The sequence below is a fragment of the Poeciliopsis prolifica genome, unplaced genomic scaffold (genome assembly GCF_027474105.1).
Source record: "Poeciliopsis prolifica strain line A6 unplaced genomic scaffold, Auburn_PproV2 SCAFFOLD005, whole genome shotgun sequence".
In the NCBI taxonomy this organism is placed as follows: Eukaryota; Metazoa; Chordata; class Actinopteri; order Cyprinodontiformes; family Poeciliidae; genus Poeciliopsis; species Poeciliopsis prolifica.
This window is the reverse complement of record NW_026562380.1, coordinates 9483876-9510577: the sequence shown is the minus strand read 5'-3', so window position 1 is coordinate 9510577 and position 26702 is coordinate 9483876. Positions and strand designations below refer to the sequence as shown.

At 37.4% G+C, this 26702-nt stretch overlaps 1 protein-coding gene across 1 annotated transcript; it reads right to left on the bottom strand.

Annotated features, from left to right (window-relative positions):
* Positions 1 to 1947: 1947 nt before the first annotated feature.
* Positions 1948 to 18272, bottom strand: sfrp5 (secreted frizzled-related protein 5). The gene is made up of 3 exons (XM_055030225.1): positions 17328 to 18272; positions 8233 to 8310; positions 1948 to 4145 (listed from the first exon to the last, which is right to left on the bottom strand). The coding sequence occupies exons 1-3, from the start codon at positions 17875 to 17877 to the stop codon at positions 3817 to 3819; spliced, it is 957 nt and encodes a 318-aa protein (XP_054886200.1). The 5' UTR covers positions 17878 to 18272; the 3' UTR covers positions 1948 to 3816.
* Between the last annotated feature and the right edge of the window lie 8430 nt (positions 18273 to 26702).

The window sequence follows — 26702 nt, the reverse complement described above, 5'->3', positions numbered from 1 at the left end:
TGTGTTTTGACCAATCCAGTTTACTGTCCAGCCACAGCCCGAGGTATTTGTAGGAGTCCACGACCTCAACCTCCGTTCCCTCTAGTACGACTGGTCTCGGCTTTGGTCTGGACCTCCCAAAGTCTATAACCAGTTCCTTCGTCTTAGAGGTGTTGAGTTCCAGGTGGTTTGTGTGGCACCAGAGAGCATTATATACCCATAATGCTTGTTAAGTGAAATGGTTTTAAGTTCATTTATATTTAACTTCATTCTTCAGTTTTGGGTTATCCCATCACATGTTGGTTTTACCCATCAGTTTTTTATCTGACTTACTGTCGTCTAGACAGATTTAAATTCAGTTGAAGATTGATAAAATGCCACATCATATATAATATTTTTTGACCTATTGACAAATGCAAGAATTAAAAATTTGTATATAAAGTTGGTGTGTGTTAGTCAGGATACGAGAAATTGGAAGCCGATTTTTGGATTGTATTGTTTTGTAATTTATAAATCTATAAGCTAGAAAATCTAGAAAATTTGAGCCTGGAAAAGGGTGAAGGTTTAAATATTTTAAATGTTTTACTGTCTGGGTCCTCTGGATTTCCCTTACAGTGTCTGCTAACATTTGTAGAGTGCTCTCTCTCCCTTTGGTATATGACGTTCCAGCTAATGTTTAATTGCACATAGAATTTTGAGTTTCCAAGAAAACCGCCTCTGTCCAACTCATGTAAACCCATTATGCCTGTCCCTTCCTGTTTCTGTCATGCTTCAGGCTGGAGCTCAAGGCACTATCTCTGCAATCACTGCTGCACCGGCATTCAAGCTTCAACCGGCCTCCAATCGGGAGAAATATGAGTGCAGGGTAGTAAACATTGTAAAGCAACACATTTAGCACACTGGTGACAATTTGGCATTGAAAGAAAGTTTTTTATTTTTTAAATAATGTTGGTCAGACACGTTGAAGCCTACTGTCTTTCTACAATTTTAAATTTTTTCATGGAAGAGGACATACTAAGCCTTTTATCGTGTTATGTTATTACTAGTGTGTCATAATAGTAAATGTTATACAATCATCAAAGTTTGAACCAATGTTGTTGATTAGATACTATCTGGTCTAGATGAAAACTTTGGGCCGAAAATTAGATTTTAAATGCAGTTTTCCTGATTTCTTTGCTAATTAGCCTGCTGTTAAGCAGAGTTGACATCATTGATTATTTTTTCAAGTGGTTTTGCTGCAGGCAGTAAGTATACCTTTTTTATTCCAAAATAGGCCTTCATAGCAACTATTTGCATACAGCTTGTTTTTCCAAGTCTTATTCCATTGTTTTGTCTTACAGTGAGAAAGTAATCAACGGGAATGCATCCAACAGTAGATTGAATCTGTACGGATCCAATCTACTGCATGTTTGGATAAGAATTTAGGGCCATGAACACAGTTAAGCCCAAATTTATTCACATCGTTGGCAGATATAGATTTAAAATCATTTTCATTCAACCTGTAATGTTGTCTTTCAAAGAAAACAAAACAAGTGGCTTTTCAAAGATAATTAAACAATATTAAAGGAGTATTCATTTTGATTTTTTAATGTTTGAAAGGTTTTAGTATGCCCCTTTCTGAAAGGGCATGCTCAAATGCTTTATACTTCTCCCAATAATCAATGGACCAATTTTAATGGCATTTACTATGACTACTCTTTTTGCCAATTTGCCTTCGGTTTATGAACTTCATTGATCTGCTTTTATTTTATACTGATGTACCATCAAAGTTCAGATGTCATTCTGACTCTTATTGCTGCTCTTACTCAGGCAAGCAAATCATGTCTTGTGAATCATGTCTTGTGCTTAGATGAGTTTCTGCTGGACAACTTTCTCTGCTAGAGGAGCTGGGTTTATGAAAGCTGCTATCATTTACTGGTTATGGACGCATCTTAGTAAATACAAATTCAAGTGAAAGAAAAACTGAACTCATGTGATGTATACCTTTATTACACAGGGGAGATATAGTTCAAGCATTTATTTCTGTTCATTTTTATGATAATGACTTAAAGCTAACAAAACACCCAAAAGCTAGGGTTGCCAAAAATTAGAATATTGCAGAATATCAATAGAAATGATTACATAAATACAGAAATGTAATGTTACTGTTTTGTATTGCCCTACAATCAAGTGAAAAAAACTGCTGATTTGACAATTGTCCAGAAGACAGACTCTTACACTGTGTACAAGGAGAGGAAGCCACAAAACGTCTTGGCTAAAGACAGAGTGCTGCATCAAAACCACATGAATGATGTAAAGTAAAGTAATAAAAATGTAAAGCTGCCAAAGTCAGAGATGACTTAGGGAGCCATGTCATCTGCTGGTGTTTGTCTACTGTATTTTAAGAAGTCCAAAGTCAGCACAGAAACAGTACTTTGTGCCTCCTTCAGCTGATAAAGAGTGTTAATTAAGTCCTGTGCCTTAATCTGCACAAAGTACAGCCTGGCAAGAAAACCTGGCTGGTCTAATAAAAAAAAGCACATTATAACTACAAAACTCAATATTGTGTAAGATGCTTTAATACAATTTAAAGATACCACTGACTATTCCCCTAGCCACAATTAAAACACAATAATATTTTGCACCCAGTGTAATTGAAGGAAAACCATGTTTTAGATATAAGACTGAGATACTTTTCTCTCCAGGCATCAAGAGTACACTTTGGGGTAAAACAATAATCTAAAAGAAATCTCTCAAAGGGCTCGTATTATTTATAAAAAATTCAAATAGATTTTATTCATTTACCTTTTTCAAAAACCAATATCTATTTCAGTAAAATAACTACTTACAGAAAAATAGCTTAGACATTATTGGTGAAATTAAATCATTACTACAGCAAGTATTTGTAGGTGCTATGTCTGCATTATGATTCATTCTTTGATACAATAACAGTAAAACTGATGTGATTTTGTTTATTATTTTTAAGTACAAAAATTGAAATATTAGAATGCTTTATATTAAAAAAAATAGTGAATATCACAAGCATCTGTATGGAAGATCCAATGGTTTTTTTTCTATTATGAGTTTCTCAGTCTTTGTTCATTTCTGTTGTACTCCCCAGGTGTTTGTAGGAACTTATTTTCCTTCTTCAAAAAGTTCAGAAGTCAAAAAAAAAAAAAAAAAATCCTGTTTCCATGTTTTGAACCACCATAACAGTGCTGTTAGGTTGGCAGAAGGATTGTCCAGTCCATATGCCCTCCTTGTTCCATCGACTGTCTTTCCAATCACAGATAAGAAAAGAAGAAAAAATACAAAACTGTTTTCTTATTCTCTATTTTTCATGATAATCTACTTTTGCACATGATTATAAAATGCAGTTATGTGGATCATTTATTTTTGCTCTGTTTTGAAGGAACTGTGTGCAGTTGTGTGTTGCACAACCAACATGTAAAAAGATATTTTTATCTGGTCCACTTTGTTTTACGCACAAATAACTTCCCCTCAAATTTCATTCAACATTTCAACAATCATACCACCACTTAAAATTTCACTTCTCATCTTGATTGTGTTTTGAACAGTTTGTATTACTAAGCTGAAAAGGAATCAGCTTCCTTAAGATTTGTTCAGGCCGACTGAGGAAGCTGCAGCTAAATCAATGAGAATGAAGCCCTTAGCGATCTGATTTATCTTTTTTGATGGGGTTCATGTTTGGGGACTGTAACCGACTCTTCATTTGCAGTTAGCATTGTACAAGAATTCATATTTTTCTTAAGTTATTGAAGCATGATTGAATTTATTGTTAAACAGGGTGAGATATGAGTAAAACGGAAAATTCTGCAGAACATTCTTTGAGCAGTGTCACTGGAAGACAGTGTGGTAAGAAGGGCACTGATGGGATTTCATGTACTTGATGGCAAACTTGAGCTCCTTGCTCTTCTTGTCCCACTTGTGAATGGACATGAGCAGCAGCTGCTGGTCCACTTTGCGGCCCATGATGAGGAAGTTGGAACCCAGGTTCTCCAGCTGTGAGCATGGGCAGTTGGCTCCATTCTTTATGTACAAGGTCAGCTTCTTCAGGTCCTTCTTCCTCAGCACACCCTGCTTCAAAACCTTCTTCTTCTTCTGTGCTGCAATTAGTTTTCGGTCACCTTTTTCCTTTTTCACCTCCTTGATTTTCATCTTCAGAACTAGAAAAGAAGAGAAGATATTTATTCTCATATAGGATTGTGCTTATCAAACCTACACTCAAGCACAAAGTCTGGCATTTGTTCTGAACAGTAACTGCAGTGTACAAAGTCACTTTCAGGTTGAGCTGACAATAATATTCTACAGTAGACAAGTCCTCACACAAGAAGTTAGAAGCTGCTTCTAGAGAGGCAGCTGTATATATATATATATATATATATATATATATATATATATATATATATATTTTTTTTTTTTTTTTTACTGAGGCAATTGATGCAAACTGCATAAAAGAAGTGAAACAATTAGAAGAAGCCAAATGTATAATAGGAAGTTGGTCTTTTTTAATCCATTTGTGTAGACACTTGTAATTGTTTTGCAACATGCTGAATTGGGAAATGTCAGTATTTGGCAAATTTCACAGTTAAGGTGGCGGAATACCAACTCCACAAGGAATAAGCACAGGGGCTGATATTTAGTGTCAATAATCCTACCATGCTAATTGTGCTAGTAATGCCAAATTTAGATTGTTAAATACCAAGAGCTAAAAGTACCAAAACACCTCAAAACAAGCATGTTTTTTTTTCTCAATGTGTATTGTGTAATGTGTGCTATACTTAAATACACATTTATTATCAATATCATTTTGGATGCATTTAATTCAAAACAGTGTATGTTTATTGGAATCAGTGGTGTGGAAATAACAGTGATCTGCATAGCCATGATTTGGTACTTTACTTTTATGAAATTTCACATTTTAATGATTTTATTTAATATATTTGGGGTTTAAGTAACCACATGGGAATGAAACTTGAATTGCTTCTCTATGCTGTGTGGTTGTTATGAGAGTAACTGATGCTTTCACTTACAGTTTTAAGAAACAGGAACACTGGGGAGAGTGAATATGTTGTATAATGTAGCATTAAATGAAATAATGTTATTTTGGGGTCAGTACTGAGATATAATTTGCATCAGAACTGTACCAGTGATACACATGTGCGGTTTATGGCCTCTGAGAACTGTGGAAATCCTGAAGTGCAATTTCAACATGTAGCCTGGCAAAGCTGGTGATCACATTACAAACCCAACAGTTGTCAGATGAAGTAGAAACCTTATTTTTCTTTGGTTTCATGTCATTCTCCTCCACTAAATGAAAGGCAGACACACAAGAATGTGACTGGCATTACAATGCAGGTAAATTTTCAAATTATTCATAAAGTACAAAAAAATCTTTCAGGCTGTGATGGACTCATAGGAATGGGCAACTAAAACTATGACCAATTGATCTTTTTTCAACGGAAAATAATAAGTTTGACTTTGCACACAAGTCAAACTGATAGGTGTGTAAAATTAATAGATGCTGGAAATTGTTTGATTATCTAGATGAAGCTGAAGCATGTGTGGAGCAAAGTACTAAACTTGCTGTGATTCTGTTTAGGCCACTTGTCATCACTTTTTTGAGGACTGCAATTAGATTTCATCATCCCTGTTGTAATAAGACTTGTGTTTTCATGCAAACCTGCAGTGCAAAAATGGAGCTGAAAAATTTTGCACGTAGTTTTGATTACATGTGACAAAGCCAAGTTTGTCAGCGTGATGAAATGCTGAGCTTCAGGCCTCACTGAGTGTTGTGTTTATAGGTTCATATTTTCTCATGTCGGAGATTAAAATTAAAGTGGCAACTATTTCCAAGGAGAATTTGCAGAGTAACCCCTTTTGACAGGAGGAATTAATCATAGGTTGGGCAAAGGCACAGTGCTGAAACGAGACATCTCCGTTTGCCTAAGCCTGCTGGAAGATCGCCATGTCGCTTCTCGTCTGCCTGTCTGTGGTTGCATAAACAATCCCGAGTACACTAATGCGTGTACCATACATGTGCAGTTGTGGCACACTCCAAAAGCAATGTTCAGTGAATTGCTCCTCGTGCACTTTGTGACTGTCCTGCAGCTCCTCCTCATGTATTTATGACCATCAGTTTGTGTGATTCTGTGCTTGTGCATATGTGTCTTTTCATGAATGACTGCATTCAGCACAAGTTCGAAGCATTAAATTGCCACCCTTCCTCTTTCATTTCGCTTTAAATGCCCACCCGTGTGCATTCATGCTTAGAACAAAGTATGCAGTGGCCCCTCTGTGCAGCCTGGCCAGCATCTTTGTGACATGCCATGCCCGCTTCTTTATACAAAGTCAGTTTCTTTACTGTGCGCATACAGAAATATGCTGTCATTATGAGGAGAAGCAGATTTTCTTTAAAGCAAAAGCAAACAAACAAACAAAACTCATTGGAAAGCGTGAGATGCAAGACTTGGTTTTATGCAGCACAAGCCCTTTTTCTGGATCTTAAAGGAAAAATGTTTAAGGATTAAGAGTCAAAAGCAGACTCTTAATAAATTGTGAAAATGTTTTAGGGCCACGAGATCAAGCTGCAAACAACTGTGGCTCATTGAAATACCATTGTAGAGTAATTCACCGATGTATATCTTACCTTATCTTGTTACACATCACCTGTAAGCAGCCTTAACTAATAAAATATCTTCACTCAAGTGTCTATATTAAATGGAACCATTACTTTATTATAATAACCTGACAAAATGTGTAGTATGATTCTTGAAACTGCATAAAGGACCTCAGCAGTTAAATGTCACATTTAATTATGATTAAATGAGACTGTATTTCAGCTTCAGCTCAGTGAGAAGACATAGTTTATAGATTCTGGATTAGCTTGTTTTATTTATGATGGCTCAGGATAACTTTGTTCAGGTCGTGTTTTTTAAGGGGTGATTAATTATGTACGAGGCTTAGGCACAGAAAGAATATCCAGATTCTTCAGTATTCTGGTTTGGTGCATAAAAACTAGGCAATGTGGTTAAAATGCTGTGCACAACACTGCAAAAATACAAACTAAGCTGCTGTGGACTTCAAAGAGAAACAGAAATTCTTCAACACAATGAGAAAAAAAATGTGAGCAAGGTATAAAAAACGTTCTAAAACAATACCAGAAAATAATTTGAATATTTTTGAAACAACTGTCAACAGTATTTCCTCAAACATTTGTCTTAACTATTAATTGATATCTTAGTGTGGACAAACTCTGAAATACCAAATGTACATAAGATAACTTATAATTTCAGACAAATAAAAATGATAATTTTTAGTCATTGAAAGAAAAAAGCTATCCAAAGCAAGCAGAAACTAAGTAAAAAATAAAACCTTCTGTAATAACTTGTTGGCCAAAAAGCAATAACGAGCAATTAGTCATTTTTCATACTGTTTTTTTTTTCAGAACTGTTTAAAATGAGCATAGTTCTGTCATTTAGATTAGGCTGTTCAGGTACTGTAGCAGCAAAGCAGCCCTTCATCATTGTATTACCTTCACCAATACAAGTTTGACATTTTTCTAAAATGCTATGTCAGTTTTATGCCACTTTGATCTACAAAATATTCAAAACGTTTGGGGCATCAGTAATAAATTTCTTGGGTCCTCTGAAAGAAGTCTTTGTGTTCTTTTCGGTCACCAGCTGTTTTCACCTTGGAAATCTCTGTGCTTTAAATGTCCACGGCTCTTTTGGATGAGTCATTGAAGGCCTTGTGGAGGTTTTCTTTCAGGCCGGCCATCCCTGGGAAATTTCCTCACTGTTCCATGTTCTCTCCATTTGTGAATTTTGGCTCTCATTGTTGTTCTCTGAAGTCACAGTCCCTTATAAATTGCTGTGTAACACTTTCCAGATTGATCAATGTTAATTACATATTCACATCTGATTTGAATCTCTTTAGATTGGAGCTTGATGTTTTGCATTTTGAGACTTCATCTCAGACAAGTTCAACTTTTGTGCCTTTTTGATTCTGGGTGTGTCTAGTGGAACTGAACTCATCTTTCTAAATATGATTTATGACTTTTGAGTGATAATTTAATCTGTTTTTCTCACAAGCCAAGGATGGTTTGGATAGCTTCTTCTCTAAAATCATTCATGTTATCTCTAGATTATGTTAATATTAGCTTAAAATGTGAAACATTGATGAAGAAAAATGTACAGTTTTCCATTACTCCAGGAGTATTTTTTGTCTTTTTTGTCAAAATTGCCTACTTACCAAAATCACTTGCGCAGTAATGCTCCATGATGCTGTCTGATTTCAGCTCGTTGTCACATGGAGGGCACGCCTTTGACACTGAAGGAAAAAACATGATTTCTCATCAGTTGCAATAAAATACATTTTGTTTGATGCCTTTAAACCTAGATTAGCTAATGTCCAACAGCTGAACATTGTTAGTCAAGTGCAGTCAGCAAAACTAAAGCAGAGGATGTGAAACATTGAGCACTGTTGAGTCACATATTTGCAGCCCCCACTGGGTCCTCTTGTCAGAGGATATTTGCTGTGGAGCAAATACTAAGTCCAGCAAACTGACTGATGTTTGCCCTGCAATTACACTGGAAAAAATGTTTTTATTCTCCCCACTTGTATATTTTGGTGGTGCAGGCGTAGTCTGGCCGTGCAGAAAGGTAAACGGTGCGCAAGGAGCTGCTGAACCTGGTGAAAAGTGATTCAGAACACACACACACACACACACGTGCACACACACAGCAGCCACCCATTGTGAAACAGCAAGCAGACCAAAACCAATGAGTCCTGTTTATCTGGAACTCAGAATTTATGGTCACGCACGTTGTGCTTAAGAACGTGTTTGGCCTTGCTTATTTTGATATGGAGCTTTGTGACTCTCATTACAGCGAAGACACAACAAGACACAGTAAAAGCAAAGGTCCCAAAATATTATTATTTTTTCAATAAAATAGTACAGCTGTTCAGTTGTTTCTACACTCCTAATCAGTGGCAGTTCATGCATGGTTGTGAGCCCCTCCTTTTCTTGACTATTTGATTTTAGCTTAGTAAATTGGAAGCATAACATTTGTTTAGACAATATTACTTTATCCTGGAAATAAATGGGGATCTTTATGGACTTTAGAAATTTACTGAGAAAATAAAAATGCCCTTCTCTCTAAGGTTTTTTTTCTTTCTGTGTGTGTGGTTTACACACACACAAAGTGCATTGTGTGAATTGGCACTAACACAATGCCAATTTTGTTTTACTGAACATAGAGATAAGCTGTAGAAAACTCAGCACAATCACAACTGACATATGTCTCTTTCAAAAAAAATTGTTTTTTATTGTCAGAAAATGTTTTTAGAAAGAATTTACATTTTGCCCGGAAAACACCAAACTATTGCCTACTGTAGTCATTTCAACCAAGCTGAACAATTTTCAGCTTGGTTACATATCACATATTGATTTTACCCTGATCATTGAATGCACCATTACATGTATTAACTAGTTAACTCTGACCATAAACTCTTCTGTCTTGATGTTGTTGATGAAGGAGGATTTAGTTATTTTCACTTTCAGTGACGACTTGGAGTACAAAACTAACTTGGAGAAAGCACAGTGATTTTAGAGCAGAACCAGCCCAACGCATGATCAAACAAAGCATCTGCTTAGCCTTCAGAGGTTTCCCATAAGTACTTAAATTTTAACACAAACCACAAAGCTAAAAATGTCAATTTTTTTATGGCAAACTGGGATGTTATTAAATTTGATTAAATGGTTTCAGGACAGAGAAATTAAAATAGCTAATTTAAATATTAAATCAAAAAAATTTAAACAAAGTTTTCATTTGTGTAAGTGCTAATAATCTTAATTGCTTGATTTTTGTGTTATGTTAACAATCTGATGCTAAACATTAAATATTTTTTAAGCAATTAAAACAATATTAGAGATTACAGATAACAGGAATCCTTGAACTGTTAATGCCTGTCTTCCACAAAACTCAAGATTTCACATGATCCAAAAATATTGGCTGCCGTTAATCTCAGTACAGTACGCACTAACAGGGCAGACAGATTTGATCTGACTCAGCTCGTCTGTAGGGAAAACAGTTCTGACCTTTCCCTGAGTGGGAAGTCTTTTTTTACCAGGGCTGCTTAAACAAGAGCTGCATTTTTCTATCGCTCACTCATCGCTGTACCTAAAATATGCTTTCAGTTCACTGTTCCCTCCCTGTTCCCCCATGACTACAACAAACACTTACAAACACACACATTCAAATGCACATGGGAGAGCTGCAGTGCAGTTGAGGCCCGGGGTTAGAAGTCAGGGTTCAGAGGTTATCGTCCCCTGTCCAGACCTCAGTGTCTGGACAGATAATGAGAAGGGTCAAAGTTTTGCATGCTTTGCTGCATAGGTCGTGGGGAGGTGAACCCCCATAACCATCAGTGAGTGCAAGTCTGTGTGAGTGCATGTGTGCATGTCAAGGATAGCCGAACCATGCTCTTGTAGAAAATCGACAGTTTTCTCATGAGAGAGAAGTCCCAGAAAGGAGCCATGTGAGTCCTTGCAGAGTCAGCTTCTAATTGTCGGCCGCTTACTGGAGGGCTAGGCAGTCACATGGAAATGCCATTCACGCCAACATGAACAAGACACAATCAGACTTTTACGGAAATATATGGTTTCGTGGTTTTTGAACTATTTGGAATTTTATGTGACAGACATAAATTAACATATAATAATAAAGTACAGGAACAAAAACTATAACATGGTTTTCTTTTCTATTTTTATTTTTCCAAATACAAAACATGAAAATGGTTTGAGATGAACCATTTAATTTAGATCTAGATATTAATTTAGATATTTTTTCATTATTTTCAGCATGCAGGTGAAATTCCATCCCAGTTTTTTGCCAGTATTCTTTTTTTGCGTGTGTGTTACACTGTATTTACCCCAATCAAGTTCCCATGAAGTCTGTTCAGCACCCAAAGGTATGGTTCCACCATCACAGTGAATGTGATGTCTTCAGATGAACATAAGGTTGTTTTTACAACCACACACAAAGATCGCATTTAAGCAATAATTGTCATCCCACCAGATTGTCTCCTATCTTTGCTGTGTCCCACGAATTACAAACTGAACTTCTCTTTCCTTTCTTTCAACAGTGACTTCTTAAATGCCACTTTACTACTTCCTGGAAGTATAACCTACTTCTGCAGGAATAAGCAGAAGCTTCAAGTATAACTTTTTGAAAAACATTTTGAAACTTTTTGAAAACTTTTATTTTGTGTTGCTTGGTCTCTGTAATGCTGTTGGTTCAACATACTGCTCTGATGTGTTTGTCTATGAAGCTTCATTAAAATACATTAAAATATGTGGTTTGAATTTCAGAAAATGTAAGGTTCACTCTTGTAAGCCACTGATTTATTTATTATTATTATTTTTTAAGAAATCTCCTGAAGTTGCATGTTATTTAGCCTCCATGGGAAATCATTTCACTCGGGTGGTATGCTGGCAGGATGCCCACCTGTGCTGATGCCAGAGCATGTGTCAGGAGAAACCAGTGCCTCCAAGAAACTCTCTGAGCTTGGACTGAAAACCAGCATTTGGATGCCGCCTCATAACACGAGTCTGTCAGAGTAATTACTGTCATGTTCTTTTGGGAATCAATGCCTCTGAGGTTAATCTATATGCATGTATCTTATTTCTTGTATTGATTTTTGCAAACATTGCAAAACAGATGAGGAGTATTTGCAAGTGCAAAAAAAAAAAGAGAGAGAGAAAAAGTTAAACTTGACTACAGATCTGACAGCTTCTGTTTTGCAAACCTTTAAAGTTATCAGTGATTCTGGCAGATCTATGTTACCTCTCGCGGAACTATTTCAGTGGAGGATGAGAGAGCTATGAGTCAATGATTAAGGGGAAGAGGAAAAGGTTGATGGGAGCTGTACGAGTAAGGAGGTGGTCTGTTTGAAAGCACTGCTGTTAATCTTCAAACAGAGAGCCAGAGTGGAAATGGTGAGCGGCAAGAGTCCAAGAATTTAACTGCACTACTTCACTTAGTCAGAGCTCCAAAGTTAATATCACTTTCTTTGACGCAGCCTCTCCTTTCTCCCCATCTGTCATATCTCCAAAGAAATCTCTAGCAAACACATATTGAAACTGTTTAATACTAAGCACAAAATGTTAAAAGCTCACTTTAAAGTTTCATCGTTTTTGGGGTAAAAATTGCCCAAACCTGCCATTGTACACTGGCATAAAAAGCATTGAGATCACTTAGATGTCAATAATAGATGTGAATGATTTGAAATAACTTTAAAGAATGACCTCAATTTTTCATAAACAACACCATAAATCTTGAGCCCCATTAAAGCCTTTGAAAAGCAAAAGAGAAATCTGTTCTCCTTTTTGTCTTTGCATGACTTTTGACAATTGCCCATTTGAAAACAAAAAACATAGTAAATCACAGCTTCTGTTTGCAACTTTTGACAGGCTTTCTTGACAACAACTTTGCAGCTGAATGCATTTTAGATGGAGTATGTGCAATGTTGCATACTCTTCTCTCTGTCTCTCCCCTCCAGGACAAACACACACATGTCGTCACAAAAAAAAAAAGAGGCAACCTGATCTAACGGCGTTGTGGTCGGACTCCCTGACACATCTCAAGCCTCTTCTTTCACAGTCTTGAGCTCCACACTGACTTTTACAGAAGAATGTTCCATTTAAAATATGCTCAGGTCACTGTCTTATGTCTCATCTGGGCCCTTTAAGTTATGAACAGCAACACTTATGACATAAAATGGTACTGTGCAGGAGATGAAATGCAGGATATGATTTACGTCCAAGGGCCTCACATCTGTTTAAATGTGGCATGCAGACAGACAGAGGAAAGCTTAAACATGGCCCAGAGGAAACCCCCTTGAGGGTCCTAAAACAAAGCACACTCCTTGCATCTGAAGGAATACTATACAGACGAGAAAATATGTTCTCAAAAGGCCTCGGCGGTCTTCCATGCACGGAGCATTGGATCACATTTTCCTTTTCATATAGCAGCCAGGGCCACATGAGTAGAGTCCATTGTGTTGCTGGAGATCTGACAGTTTCACTTGTCTCCTTTAGCGAAGTTGCAACCTAAACTGGCCACATCAAAAAGAGCACATGCAATACTTTGAGTTGGCACATTTAAGCAGCATCCAATCTTTGAAGAATATATATCAGCAAGCTTTGGCTATGGAGAAAACCAGGGGAACTAGATCATTCTGTAAGGAATCTATTTTGTTTTTATCTACCTGGTGATTAAAGAAATGGTTCTGAATTTTTGAAGTTCTCCTGAAATGTTGAAATCACTTTATATCTTATCTGGAGTACATAAATCTCTTTGCATCTCCATTTATTAAAGAAGCAGGATAGTTGATTAGCTTTTATGTATATGTGGCCTTTGGCAATAATTGTTTCCTCCTGGTTTACATTAGACCATACATCTATCAGTAAAATGTAACAAGATGTCAAACTCTACTACAGCTGCACATTGCATCACATCAATCATCACCTCAAAACCACTGTTTACAGCATCACAATTGCAAAACACTGCTGGGATGCAACATACATGTCAAGGCGCACATTCACCGTTACCATCGTGGTAATTCATATGACCAGATAGACAGTCTTCAAATGCCCTTGATTCTCATTCCACATACCTCATTAAAATTGTAATCACAAAAAAAACAAGAGTTAGAAAAAGTATTTTGCGTTATTTGAAACTGGTATTTCCGTCCAAATTTCCAGTAACAGCATTGTAACTACATAGGTTAATGAAATTGTGCCGTCATAGACTGAAAGCACAATGCTGAGCACAAAGGTCTGAAATTACAGAAAATGTAATGACCAGATGCCCTGTTGCATTTCTTTTGAGACAACTTTTATTGCGACAAAAATGGCAAACACAAACTTCATGTTACAGTTCAGGTCCATCTAATCTGGATTCACTGTAAATGAAGATGCTAAGAGAGTTATTAACTGCTTATAAACAAAAGCTAAAAAAAAGAATGAAAGAACAAAATAAACTGAACTACCCTATTTAAGTAGGGTTGATGGGGGAGGATTAGTTATCTGGCTGACAGAGTATGCAGGGATTTTGTGTTTCTAGCCCTATTTATTTAATCAGCAGACTCCTGTTCCTCCCTGATACAATGTACATAATTTTATATCACATAATAACACCACATGGGCTCCTTAAACAGACACACACATAAACATGTTGCACACACACAGAAACAAATCATCCACACTGACAACCTGAGCTCAGGTGGTCTTGGGAGTTTTTCTAACATTTTTTTCATTGTTTTGAAGTGGCACTGAGGTGGAAAGTGAATCTGACTCTCTGCTGTGAGTTTCCACAGGAATCCTCCCACTGTGCTGTATCATGTAATTGCAGAATAGCTCAGACAGCATCTGGGCCTCCGGAGAGAGCGGCAGGTAGCTCAGTGCATAATTCCCCTGATTGACTCCACTCTGACATTTGGCTGGATTACTCGACATTCCCTCTATGATCCCAACAGAAGAGAATCGTCAGTGTCCTCCGGTGTGACTGAGGGTTCCCAGAAAACCCTCTTCTCAGAGTTCTTAGCCGAAATTCCTTTTTTATTATTGCTGGCTGCCTCTGAGTGTGTGTGTGTGTATGGGTGCATTTGTATGCGTGTGTTTTTGGAGTCAAAAACTTGTCCTTGGGATGGCCTCGTCGGCACATCTGAGAATCTTTGGATCTTAAGAAAATGTCACTGAGCCTTCAGGCGAGAAGTGATAGGGGTTTAATATCAGTTTCAAAGACAGACGTTGTCATGCACGGCCACAAAAATGCACACAGAAACAGTAATGTCAAACGCTGCTCCACTTTAATTTGATTGAGGACCTGATTGTGTTTTATCTGGTTTATTGTATTTATTTCTAATCATTATAAATAATAGAAATAAAAAAAGCATCCACCTGAATTTTAACTGAAGTCCTGACTCATTAATTACTTTTACAAACAACTGATTATCTCCTAGCACAATGGCAGAAGAGGGTTAAGCTTCCTCCCTTTTTTTTCTGAAGACTATGTGCAAGAATGAATTATGACTCTTTAGTCAAAATGTCGCATAGCTGAAAGCAATCCTATAAAAACAGAACAGCCATTTTTTCCCCCCCCAAATGGAACAACTTAGTTGTGCATTTATTCACTTTGAGGATCACCCAGCAATAATTGTCACACTTTTAAGTACTGACAATTACGTAACAGTGTGCTGTGAACATTTGTGATTAAAAAGCAAAGATGTGCCCTGAAGCTGCAGGAACAAAATGCTTTGTGCATTTACTTTAGCTGTCTAGGATATTAGGGGGAAAAAACCTAATGGAAAAAAGTACATTTTAATCCACTAAAACCTCAATATGTAGTAACAGGAGCAACAAAGAAAGGTAAGTTATTTGAGGAATAAAGAACCTTCCTCAAGCTCCTTACAGAAAACAGAGAGCCAAACATTTCTCCTGCAGCAGGAAGAAGCTTTTCTCCACTTTTATGCTCCATCTGCCTCTCTTCAGCGTCCTCCTTCCCCCCTCCTTTCACTCCTCTCCATTCGACTCTCTCAGGAACAATCATACTTGGCGATTACCATTCTCTGCCCACCCCACTCGCTCTGTCATGTCTACTAATTATCGAAGCTCAGTAATTGGCCTTCTAGTTAATTGGTCCACTGTCTGCCAGAACCAACAAAAGGTCGAGCAGAGCAGGACGCAGTGAGGACAGGTCCCTTCTCATTGAGTCTCCCTCAGTTCCGACTGCTTTGTGAAGAGGTTGCATAGTTACTACACACACATACTCACACACAGGCACGCGCAAAGTCTTCCTGTCTTCACAAACACTTTGCATGGACTTCCATTCATTTTTCATTCATTTCTAAAGTCTAATCCTTCCCCTATATCTTATCATTGAGTGCAGGCCAAATTCTAAGTCTAACCCCAGTCCCAAAACGGCCCTAATTCTTATGGGGAATGGACTTTGGGTCCCATAACAGATAAAAGTAGGTTCTCACAACGTAGTATTTGCAGAAAAATTATCTTACAATTTGAGGAATGCTAACTCACACATGCGGTCACACCTGTACATTTCACCCTCTCAGAACCCTCTATCAGAACGTTTGTGACCTTCTTTCTTTTATTCCTTAATGTTTGAAGTGCATTTGTTCATTCAGTGACTCTGATCAGGCCGGGCTTTGAGTCATTCACATTGACATTAAACATTCCTCCTCAACCCATTTGTTAGGTTGATTGATTAGGTGTAACTGGATCTCTGCTGATAAAGGTGAGTGTGTGTTGCCCCTTTTTTTTCATGGAGATGGATACGTCATCACAGGACATTTATCTTAACTTACTAAAGAATCTAGTAACTGGAGTCTTTGAGTCTCCCATCCTCGCCTCCCCTGAAGGCATGTGAGATCTGAACTGTCCACTTGGGAACTTTCCCCATTAGCCACCCCCAACCACACACACACACACACACACACACACACACACACACACCCACACACACACACACACACACCCACACCCACACACACACACACACACACACACACACACCACACACCCCACACACACACACACACACACACACACACACACACACACACACACACACACACACACACACACACACACATCCTGCTCCTGTCACTCCTCCCTGACCTCCTCTGGATAGTTTCTGCCTTAGACTTTCATGTCATTACTGCAGCGCTGATGTTTTGACAGCTTTCGACTGTTAAATATGTTTGTAAAAATATATGTAATCAAAACTACACTAAACTACAACACGCTTCTTTATGACCAGGAAACAAAGTTAAATATGTCTTAAGAACTTTTGTTAAAGTTGTTCTTAGAGATCCATTAATCAATTTTCCAGGTTGAGGTCCTCCTGCAGCATCAGGCTCTATGATCAGTGATCAGATTCTCCATTACTGCAATAATCTCAATGGCATTTGTTCAATTGATTAAAATTAAAAACACATTTTTGTTCATGAGCACATCAACAACTTCATGTTCTTTAATGTACTTTTAGTGTCATAAAAATCAGATAAATTTTTTTGACATTTTTTGTCCTATGATTAGGACAAAAATCCATGCTTTGCACTCCATGCTCAATCATGCCACAAATTATAAAGAACTTGCAAAGCGTTTTTGCCTCCTTTCGGTATTAAACACTTTAGAATAAAAACTTGGTTTTGTTCAAAATCACTTTTGGCAGGTTTATCTACAGTTTGGGCCTTGAAACTGACCAGTGGCTTAGTCACATTGTTATAAAATGTTGTATGTGCGAGGATGCATGGGCTGGTCCTACCTGGAGGCTGCGTGGCGTGGTTCCCAGCAAACTGAATGGGGATGCATAGGTCGTTATCAATGGGGAATTTGTCGCAGGACAGCATCTCTGGCCAGGGGAAGCCGTAGGTCTCCATCACTGGAGCGCAGCTGTCCCTGACAGCCTCGCACAACGAGCGGCAGGGGTAGATGGGCCTGTCTAGACATACGGGCGCAAACAACGAGCACAGAAAGACCTGGGTGTCAGCATGGCACCTTTTGGCCAAGAGAGGCACCCAGCTGCCTGCCTGCTGCTTGACTTCTGGCATTGTCTCGTGATCCAGGAGGTTGGGCAACCTCATCTTCTTGTACCCCACGTTGTGGCAGAGGCGCAGGTCAGCTGGTATGTCCACACACTGTGGCTGCTTCGTGTAGAAGCGGCCGTTGTGGAAGTTATCTGACTGCCAGCTGTAGTAGTCATAGTCATCTGCGGTTACGATGTTAGGGAGGAGGGAGAAGAGCAACAGGCTCAGTGCCAGGCTGAATAAACCCTGGGTTAATGTCAACCTCAGGATCTTTTGTCCATATGCCATCCTTTTTGGAGTTCAGACCTGCTATTTAAGAAGGATGTATCCAGAAGTCTCCAAAGTAACCCAGTGGAGAGACAATCTTCAGAGACGATTGCAACAAGTGGACAGGCGTATGAAATGTAATCCTTTTTTTTTTTTTGTTCTTCTGAGTATGGATATCGCAAACAGAAAGGAAGCACAAGTTTTTAAATCTCTTCTTTCCAGGAGAGTCAGCCTTTAAAATCTGTCTTTGTATGAGAGCCTCAGCTAGTTGAAGGGGTTGCAGCAGCCAGAAGTAGGTGAACACGCAGGTAGGACCTCTTATTTCCCCCCAAGCTTCTTACTCTACTGCCTTCACCCCCTCTTCATACTGTCTGAAGCCCACTCCTGCTTTCTATCAGTGTGTGGCTGTGAAGAGGAGTACCTAGACTTTAAGAGCTGGCTCCTCGGCTGCCTGCCCCCCCAACAGGCTCCCACACCATTCATCTTCCTACTGGTCTCCCCTGGACTCACTCACTACTGCCTCAGCCAATTGAAACCACAGAGGGAGGGTGCCACTGGTCTTCAGGACACTCCCTCTGCTACTTATTCTCAACAAAATTCCCCCTCTGAAGCAAGTTAACAAGAAAGAATAAGGCAGCAATATTTCACAAGTTCTTGCTGCAGCTGTTTCTTCCAAAATACAATTAAAAAACATGTTTTGGTTAGATGAGCACTCTGCAGATGATATCATAGAGGCTATATAACATTGATTAACTCATTGCACACTAAAGAAGCTCCCTTTGCATACAACAAAGGAAGTCTGCTTGGCATTTAAGTCTGTTCACTTCATTAGCTCAAAACAGTCTGGCAGCAAGCCTCTCCTGGCATGGAGCAGCACACATTTGCAATCACAACTCTCATGCAAAGGCTTCAGGGGAATGCATGAATGAGGTGAGAGTGAAGGAGTTGCAGCATGGGGGCGGTTACAGAGAGATGGTTGTGTGGCTACAGGTGGCGAGGTGGCACTATGAGCTAATATGCTAATGTGTATTTTGGCTGTGAACCGAGGCACACTACCCCTGTCTCTTTCTATCCATGCTGCTGATGCAGTGAGATCTTTCATCTTTGGAGCAAAGGCAGCAGCATTGTGAACAGGGCGCTCTTGGATTTGCATTTGATGTGCGTCATGCCTTCATGCATCTTCTCCCCTGAATGAACTATAAATGCAGGTTTTTGCAAGTTGACATTTCACCAAAAACACACCAGGATTGTGAATACTCACACGTGTTCTTTGTTGAATGTAAAATGGAGAAAGATGACATGATTTTTTTGATGTTGTTGAAGGGTCATGACAAATTAAAAAGAGGGAAATTGGAAATTGGGCACTGGACTGTTTGGAGGTGAAATCAGATACAAATTATGGCTTGTATTGTTTCCTTTCCTATTATGTGAAAGATAAAATTCCAGAAAAAGGTGTCTATTTTCAAAAGGTTAATTCAATAAGACAAAATCAAACGGATAAAAACTTGGCTAAATGTGAGGAAGCAAGCCGCATCCATAATGTTCCTTTTTATCTACGTATAATAAAGTTTTGCTGTAACAAGACAGCAGTAAATAACATATTTGCATTCTTTTCTTTAGATTAATCTGGACATCTCTCAGGTTTTATCTTCTTGAGGATACAGTTAAAGCCATTGCCTTATTGGAGTGTGCGCCAATGCCGCTGATTGATTTTCTTGGGAATCAAAAAGCTGCCGCCGGAGCAAGCACATGCAGACCTCCCTAAGATCGTTTTTCATACGCTGTAGTGCGGAAACATCAGACGTCCTCTCCTAATTTTCCCCCAGAAATGTTGACCTCATGGCCTGTGAAGTCGATCTGAAAAACATTTTGTTTTGAGTGTTGTTCAAATAAGGCATTTCTCTGTTAACCTTTGAACTGCAGCTAATCAATATTACTCACAGCTAATAATTTGTGGATGTTACTCCTGCTTGGGGGGCTAGTTTGTCCATGCACACATCGCTATCTTTGTGAGGTAACTTGTATGCAAGTTAGTGCAGCAGTGACCCATTTTAAGACTGCCAGCATTTCCTACAGATTCAAGCCCAGTGTCCTGCCTTCAAGTCAGCAACAAAAGTGTCTTTCATGGTAATCAATCAACAATGGTTGTCTCCTCTTGTTCTCCTTCCCCATTACTGGCCCCTCTGGCCACCAGCCAATCAATTCCACTCTTAGGTTTCCAGTCCTCTGATTGGCCAGGGGTTATGAGATTAGGTTCAGTCTGTATTGTTGTGCCTAAAGGTTTAGCATGGTTTGAAAAGAGTGTCTCAGCAATTGTATGAGCAAGTGTGAGTGCGTTTGGAGATAGTGAATCCGTGTGTGTCATGGTGATTGTGAAGAGGACAAGCGAGGTGGCCAGCTACGCAGATATGCCCTCCATGAAGAGTTTGAATTTAAAACCACACAAGAAGATGGTAGTGAGGATATGCCCAACAAAAGCATGAACATGTTGCATGTCTTTTTCTGACTGAAGTTTCACACAAACAAGCAGAAAAAAAAGACTTCCTAAATGTTGATAGTTGCTGATTTTCTCCAGCCAGTTAAAAGCCAGTTTACTTGCGCAAAGATCGGGTGGTAAGATGTTTCAACAAGTCAGCCAGAGTCGCTTCACGATTACAACAAAAAATTTCCGAATACTGTGCACAAGACTTGCAGACGTTGCAGGTATGAATGTCGACAGAAGAGTATTTCTGAGGATAACTGATGTGCTCAAATTACAACTGCTTGCATTTCTGTTACTGTTTGTAATTTAGTAGTAGTTTATGTGTAGACTTCAGAAAAGTCTCGAAGTAAGCCATGACTGTGGCTACATTGTAACAACAACAAAAAAAAGAACTGTGAAAATCATATATATATATATATATATATATATATATATATATATATATATATATATATATATATATATATATATATATATATATATATATATATATATATATATATATTTATACATACATACATATATATATATATTTATACATACATACATATATATATATATGTATATATATATATATATATATATATATATATATATATATATATATATATATATATATATATATATATATATATATATTTATACATACATATATATATATATATATGTATATATACATACATACATATATATATGTATGTATATATATATATATATATATATATATATATATATATTATATATATATATATATATATATATATATATATATATATCTTTTATTATTATTATTAAAATGGTACCATACGGTATCATGCAGTGCATTCTGGGCAACAGTTTCTCCCTGTCTATTAAAAGATATTTAAACAGTATTGCAAAGCTCATTAACTTTTGTTATTTTTTGAGGTTTATTATATTTTGATGTTTGACTTTTAATCAGGATTCCCTTATCATTTGTGGCTAGTAAGCTAATTGCATTAAATGGATTCAGATGTTAAAATTAACTTTGGAATTTTAACTTCAATAAATTTATGGATCTAAAGTTTTAAAAAAATTCCATTATAATTGTTAGCATTTATCAATATAAAACTGATGTTTTCACTCTTATTCAGTTGTTGTTCCTCTGCGGCCGTTTGCTACAGTGACTGATGTTAGGAGGACCCTCGCTTTTTCATCGACGCCTGGTCTAGTACAGCTTTTTAAAGTCAAAAGTCAATGGTCAACATCAAATTTGTAATTATCCTGAAGAATTTTATTTTTTATTTTTAGGAAAATGCATCATAAATAAATGAGAATCAATTACTCTGGTATTAATAAGATGAATAAAACCCATGTCTTTTGCAGAGTAATTAATGTGCACTGGAGATGAGCTCATTCTGCTGACTCTCTTTCATCCAACTAATAAAGAGTTTAAGAAAAATACTTTGTTAAGGCGGGACACATTAGAGGGTGAATGTTGGAGTAGTCGTCATCATTGTATTGTCACAACTTGAAAGTTACTTGTTCATATCTTGGCTTGGTTCTTTTTCTGTGGAATTTACATGCTGTTCCAGCATGTGTTTTGATCCAATAAACATGCTTCCTCTCACTGATAGATAATTTAACACGTCGGTGGTAAATGAAAAATGATTTTTAATTTTAGGTGGGAAAGAACTTTCAACTGCTCGACATTGATCAACATTGACAGTTACATATAAGAAAATTCTGCAATCATTTGTCACAAGACTTGTCACATGGTTTTCAGCATAATGCATCTTTAATCTACAGTATCAGATTTATTCAGAGATAAGGTTTGTCTTGAATAATGAATCAATCAGATTTCCTCAAATACCAGTCCATTTTTGCATGTCACATTTTTAAGAAATATTCCTGCATCTGAAAAGTCTTAGAAATGTGTGTATGCAACCAAGAAACTAACTTGTGAGTCTGGTTTGCTTCTGTAGCATATGACTTTCTGTATTTTGAATTGTGTTGACAGATTTAAAGTCTGCAGAACTGAGTCTGCTATTATTTACATCACATTGTTTTATGCTGACTTCTTTAGGTGGCTTTTCTTTTTGCAAATGTCACTTTTGGCCTTTAGGCAAAAAAAAGAAAAAAGAAAAATACATAGGTCATTATTTTAGGCAGGTGACAATATTTATATTTTTTTGTTTCGTTTTATTGATTGGTAGCAGTTACTGGTGGTGTCTGCAGGTGTTTTTGTTTGTTTGGCTCCATTTTCACACAAAAAAACTATTTTATAGTTTTTCAGCCTGTTTCCTGGTCACCATAAAACATTTGTATCAGTGTCAGTATTTGATAAAATATAAATACAAAAAATATGCAAATATAAAACATGACAATTGTGATGTGAAAACGGTTCTTTCTGCTTTGATGACCTAAAATTTAGACCATTGTTATTCTCTTTATCTGGACATTAAACAGCCTTTATTATCTCATTTGCACCTGGTTCAAAATTCTGCCACCAGAGTTTTGACTGGAACCAGAAATGTGACACATTTAATGTTTTTCATACAGTGCATCCGGAAAGTGTTTGACGCACTTCATTTTTTTCAACATTTTGTTATGTTGCAGGCTAATTACAAATTGCATTAAATTAATCTCCTCAAAAATATGCAAACAAGTACCCCATTTAAAAAAACTTGCCGCTGTAATTTCTGCCAAATGTGCATCAACAAATTATTAATCAAAAGCCGTGAATACTTACGGGAATTTTTTTGGCTTTCTATTTTTAACAAATTAGCAAACATCTCAAAACCCCTTTTTCACATTATCATAATGAGGTATTATTGAGTGAAAATTTGAGGAAATATATTAATTTAATACAATTTCAAGTAAGGCTGCAAGATAGGAAGATGTGAAAAAAGGGAAATGCTGTGAATACTTTCCAGATGCACTGCATGATCATTATGTCTCTTACATGTAAATGCACAATATCAACAGAGTCAGTTATATTTCAGAATAGACAGATGAAAATAAGACAGAGATGTATTTCTCCATGACTGTCGGAAATCAGCAGAAATCTGGCAGCATGAGTGTCACCAGGAAACATCAGGCTTGTGTGAAATGACTGACTCTGCCTCATTTCACCTTTCACTTGGTCTGCCTAAGGCCAGGAACAACTCACCTGGAGTAGGGGTTATGGCACATAGTTACAAAAATGTGTTGAATTTATGCTGGAAGATTTTAACACCACTTGGTCACATAGTGCAGAAACCTGTACATGTCAGTCAATCTGGGCAGTGAGGGATGAAATGTGGCTTCAGCTCTTTCTGTTTGACTAGAAATTCATTACTTGGTCAATTTTCTTTTGCTGTGGTGTCTGTCTTCATCCCTTTTTGTTATATATAAATCTCAAGTTTATGTTTCAATGTGAGGTCAGGATAACGTTCAGTCACACGACCAGCCTAAATGTTATGCACTCTTCCCTCAGTGGTCAACTTAAACCTTTACTAGCCTTCAGCCTCAGTTTGTTTGACTCTTTTTAAGCGAGCTTGACCATCTATCTGTCATGGAACCCAACCTAAGAAGACATACCGAAGAAGGCTGACCCAAACTTTCCTGCATATTAACAGTAAAATCTTTGAGTGACAGAAAACATGTCTGAATGTTGAGACACATACATATGCAAAAAAAAATAAAATAAAAAATAAAAAAATTGAGAGGCAGTATTTCTTTGACAAACTGTCAATATAACTGAGCTAACAATGATGGCTCTCCTCTGGATTCTGGGTAATACTTGTTATCAGTGTGTTAAAATTCACACTTTTCCAACCTCCTGGATCATTTTTTACATCTCATCTCTATGAAAACCCAGTGCTTCCTCAAGCTGCACAATAAATGCTTAAAGGTCGGTTGAGGCGGCGTGACCTGGGTGTTGTCATCAGATACTGGATATAATGCATAAAGTAAATTGTAATCTAACTTAGTTCCTTTTGAAATAAAGTAATCAGCAAAGCTTTATATTTTAAAGCATTCATTAATAATCTGTAGTTGGTAACTGTGGCAGCACTGCATTTCATGTTGTTTTTTTTGTTGTTTTTTTTACTTCCAAAAGCTAAAATAAGATGCAAGCATTTTGATTTACTCCCCCGTTATTCCAATGTATATAACAATTCCAGGAGAACCAACTCCATTTTTACATTTAACGGTCCAAGAAAATACAGTTCAAGAATAAACACGAATATCAAACAAGCAACTACACCTGATAAGAATAAAACGGTACAGGATTGATGTAGTGAATGAACATTCAGAAAACTTATTGCTATAAGCAGTCAGAGCTGTAATGGGGATTCAACAGGCTTTCATGAAACCATGTATGAAAGGATCTCCAGCCATGTAATCTGAGCATTATCTGATCAAAGGGAAAAGGAAAGAAAGGACTTTGAAGTTTTCTCTTCCAACACATGTTCACATCCACAGTCACATCAAGCAATACAAAGGAGTTCTCCCTCCTGGGTCAGCTGGGAAATGTCTGCCTCATGTTCTCTGGATCTCAGGCTCTCAGGAAGCAGGCTAGATGACAGCCCAACTCCCTATCTGTCAAATAAGCTTCACCCATCGGCCTTTAAGACCAGCCTGGTTACTCTGAGGAAGGAGAGCAGGCAATATAGTTCTGTCTGACATGGAATAATATTTGAAGCATATCTCTGGTTCTCACGACATCTCTGATCAATATAAAAGCATATAAAATAAAGTAATTACTTGATGGTTTTAGAACTAGAGGTTCCCAAGTAGACAGTGAGGGAACAGAAATTTACATAAAAAGAATCCCCCTCAAGAATGTTTGTAGTCCGGGAGAAACTGGTGATGAAGACGAATTCAAGGATCTTGAAAAACAGCCTCACAAGACCCAGATGAAATAACGCTTTCTGATGAGCACAAATCTTGCACACATGCAGCATGGTATGGATGTGACCATTTTAAAAGTCTGTCTCTCAGTCCAAATTGTTCATGGAGACGTTACTATAAGGAAGAAAACACACAAACTGGAAGAAACAAATTATAAAATTGCAATCATCAACTAATTTTAGCAAGAATGAAGGCTTGGTGTTAAAGCTTAGAAAAAGATTCTTCAAGGTCCTAAATCCAGCAAAGTGGCACCTTAAAATACCTCTAAAATATTAAAACTACCCTTAATAAATGTTGGACAAAGTTAACATCTCATGCTCTTCATTCCTTCCCACTTTTAGCCTCTTGACTTGTTGCATTTCAAAGAAATGAGACTAGAGTTCAACATGAAGATCTGATTTGTCTTGAATATTCAATGGAGGCATCCAGGTATTGAAACTCTGTTACAAAATTTCCATAAGCCAGTGAGTGGACATGACCCTAAAAATAACCAAAGGTCAACAACATTCAAAATTAGAAAGAAGAAAGAAATGTGGACATTTAACAAAGCAGAGCGTTCATTCAAGGAAATTATGATTTCAAGGTGACCTGAAGTGATTCACAACCTGTCGACTCTATTGTTACAAACTTTCCCATCACCAGAGCTATTTGTTTTTGTGTAACTGGTTCTATACTTGTCCTTCAATATGCAATCTGAACCAACATAGCAAGAACAGAAAATATCTTTTTCCTCTCCACTTTATCTTTTAATCTCCACAGATTTGCGTGTGTGTGTCCACATGCCCGCTCTCATACTTTAGGAGTTGCTCGGGGGTCATCAGTTAACGCTCAAAACTCGCTTCTCTTGAGAAACAAGAGAATTTGGAATTTCAACTACTAGGAAAATCATTTTCCCATATCTCTGTGAAAAGATTGTAAGATAACATTTTTAGTTGATTAGAGAAAAGTCATGGCATTTATGTCAGCCTTCAGCAGTCTCCAGTTTAAATTTTTAAGAAGGTCTGGCAGTCCCTCTGAACCCTCTGTTACAGCTTAATAAAAACAGATCTGCTGGTTATGCAAAGATTTATTTTTGGTGGTTCTCGTACAGACTCTGCTTTACAACAAGAACAAAGTTCATGATTGTCACTTTCTTTAATGAGCTGGAACAAATGATAGACACCATCCCCATATTTCAGAGAGCTGCTTTTTGATGTGTGTTTTATTTGAGTCGTCAACATTGGCTCAACTAAGACATCAGTGTCATTTAAACTTGCACTTTTTGTCGTAGAGCTCTGTGAAACATATCTTTCTTGGGAATTTTCTGGAACATTGGCCAGGCTGGAGACACTGCACAGCCACATGTTTCTGCTTTTCCCTTTTACTGCCTTATGAACAGTTTGTTATTGGAAGTTTGAACCTTATTCTCAGCAGCTCTCACAGCCCTTAATTGTCTCAGCCTTCAAGATTTATCAAGCTAAACATTTCTGACAAAGTCAAAAGTGAGAGAGTATATGGCTGTTTTATTAGT

Bases quoted from the DNA above. Each gene is read 5' to 3' on its own strand.
- sfrp5 (XM_055030225.1), bottom strand. From the start codon at position 17,877: ATGGCATATGGACAAAAGATCCTGAGGTTGACATTAACCCAGGGTTTA. The intron at 8,311-17,327 runs GTAGGACCAGCC...TTTTTCCTTCAG, and splicing joins CCACGCCACGCAGCCTCCAG to TGTCAAAGGCGTGCCCTCCA. The intron at 4,146-8,232 runs GTAAGTAGGCAA...CTTCTTTTCTAG, and splicing joins TTACTGCGCAAGTGATTTTG to TTCTGAAGATGAAAATCAAG.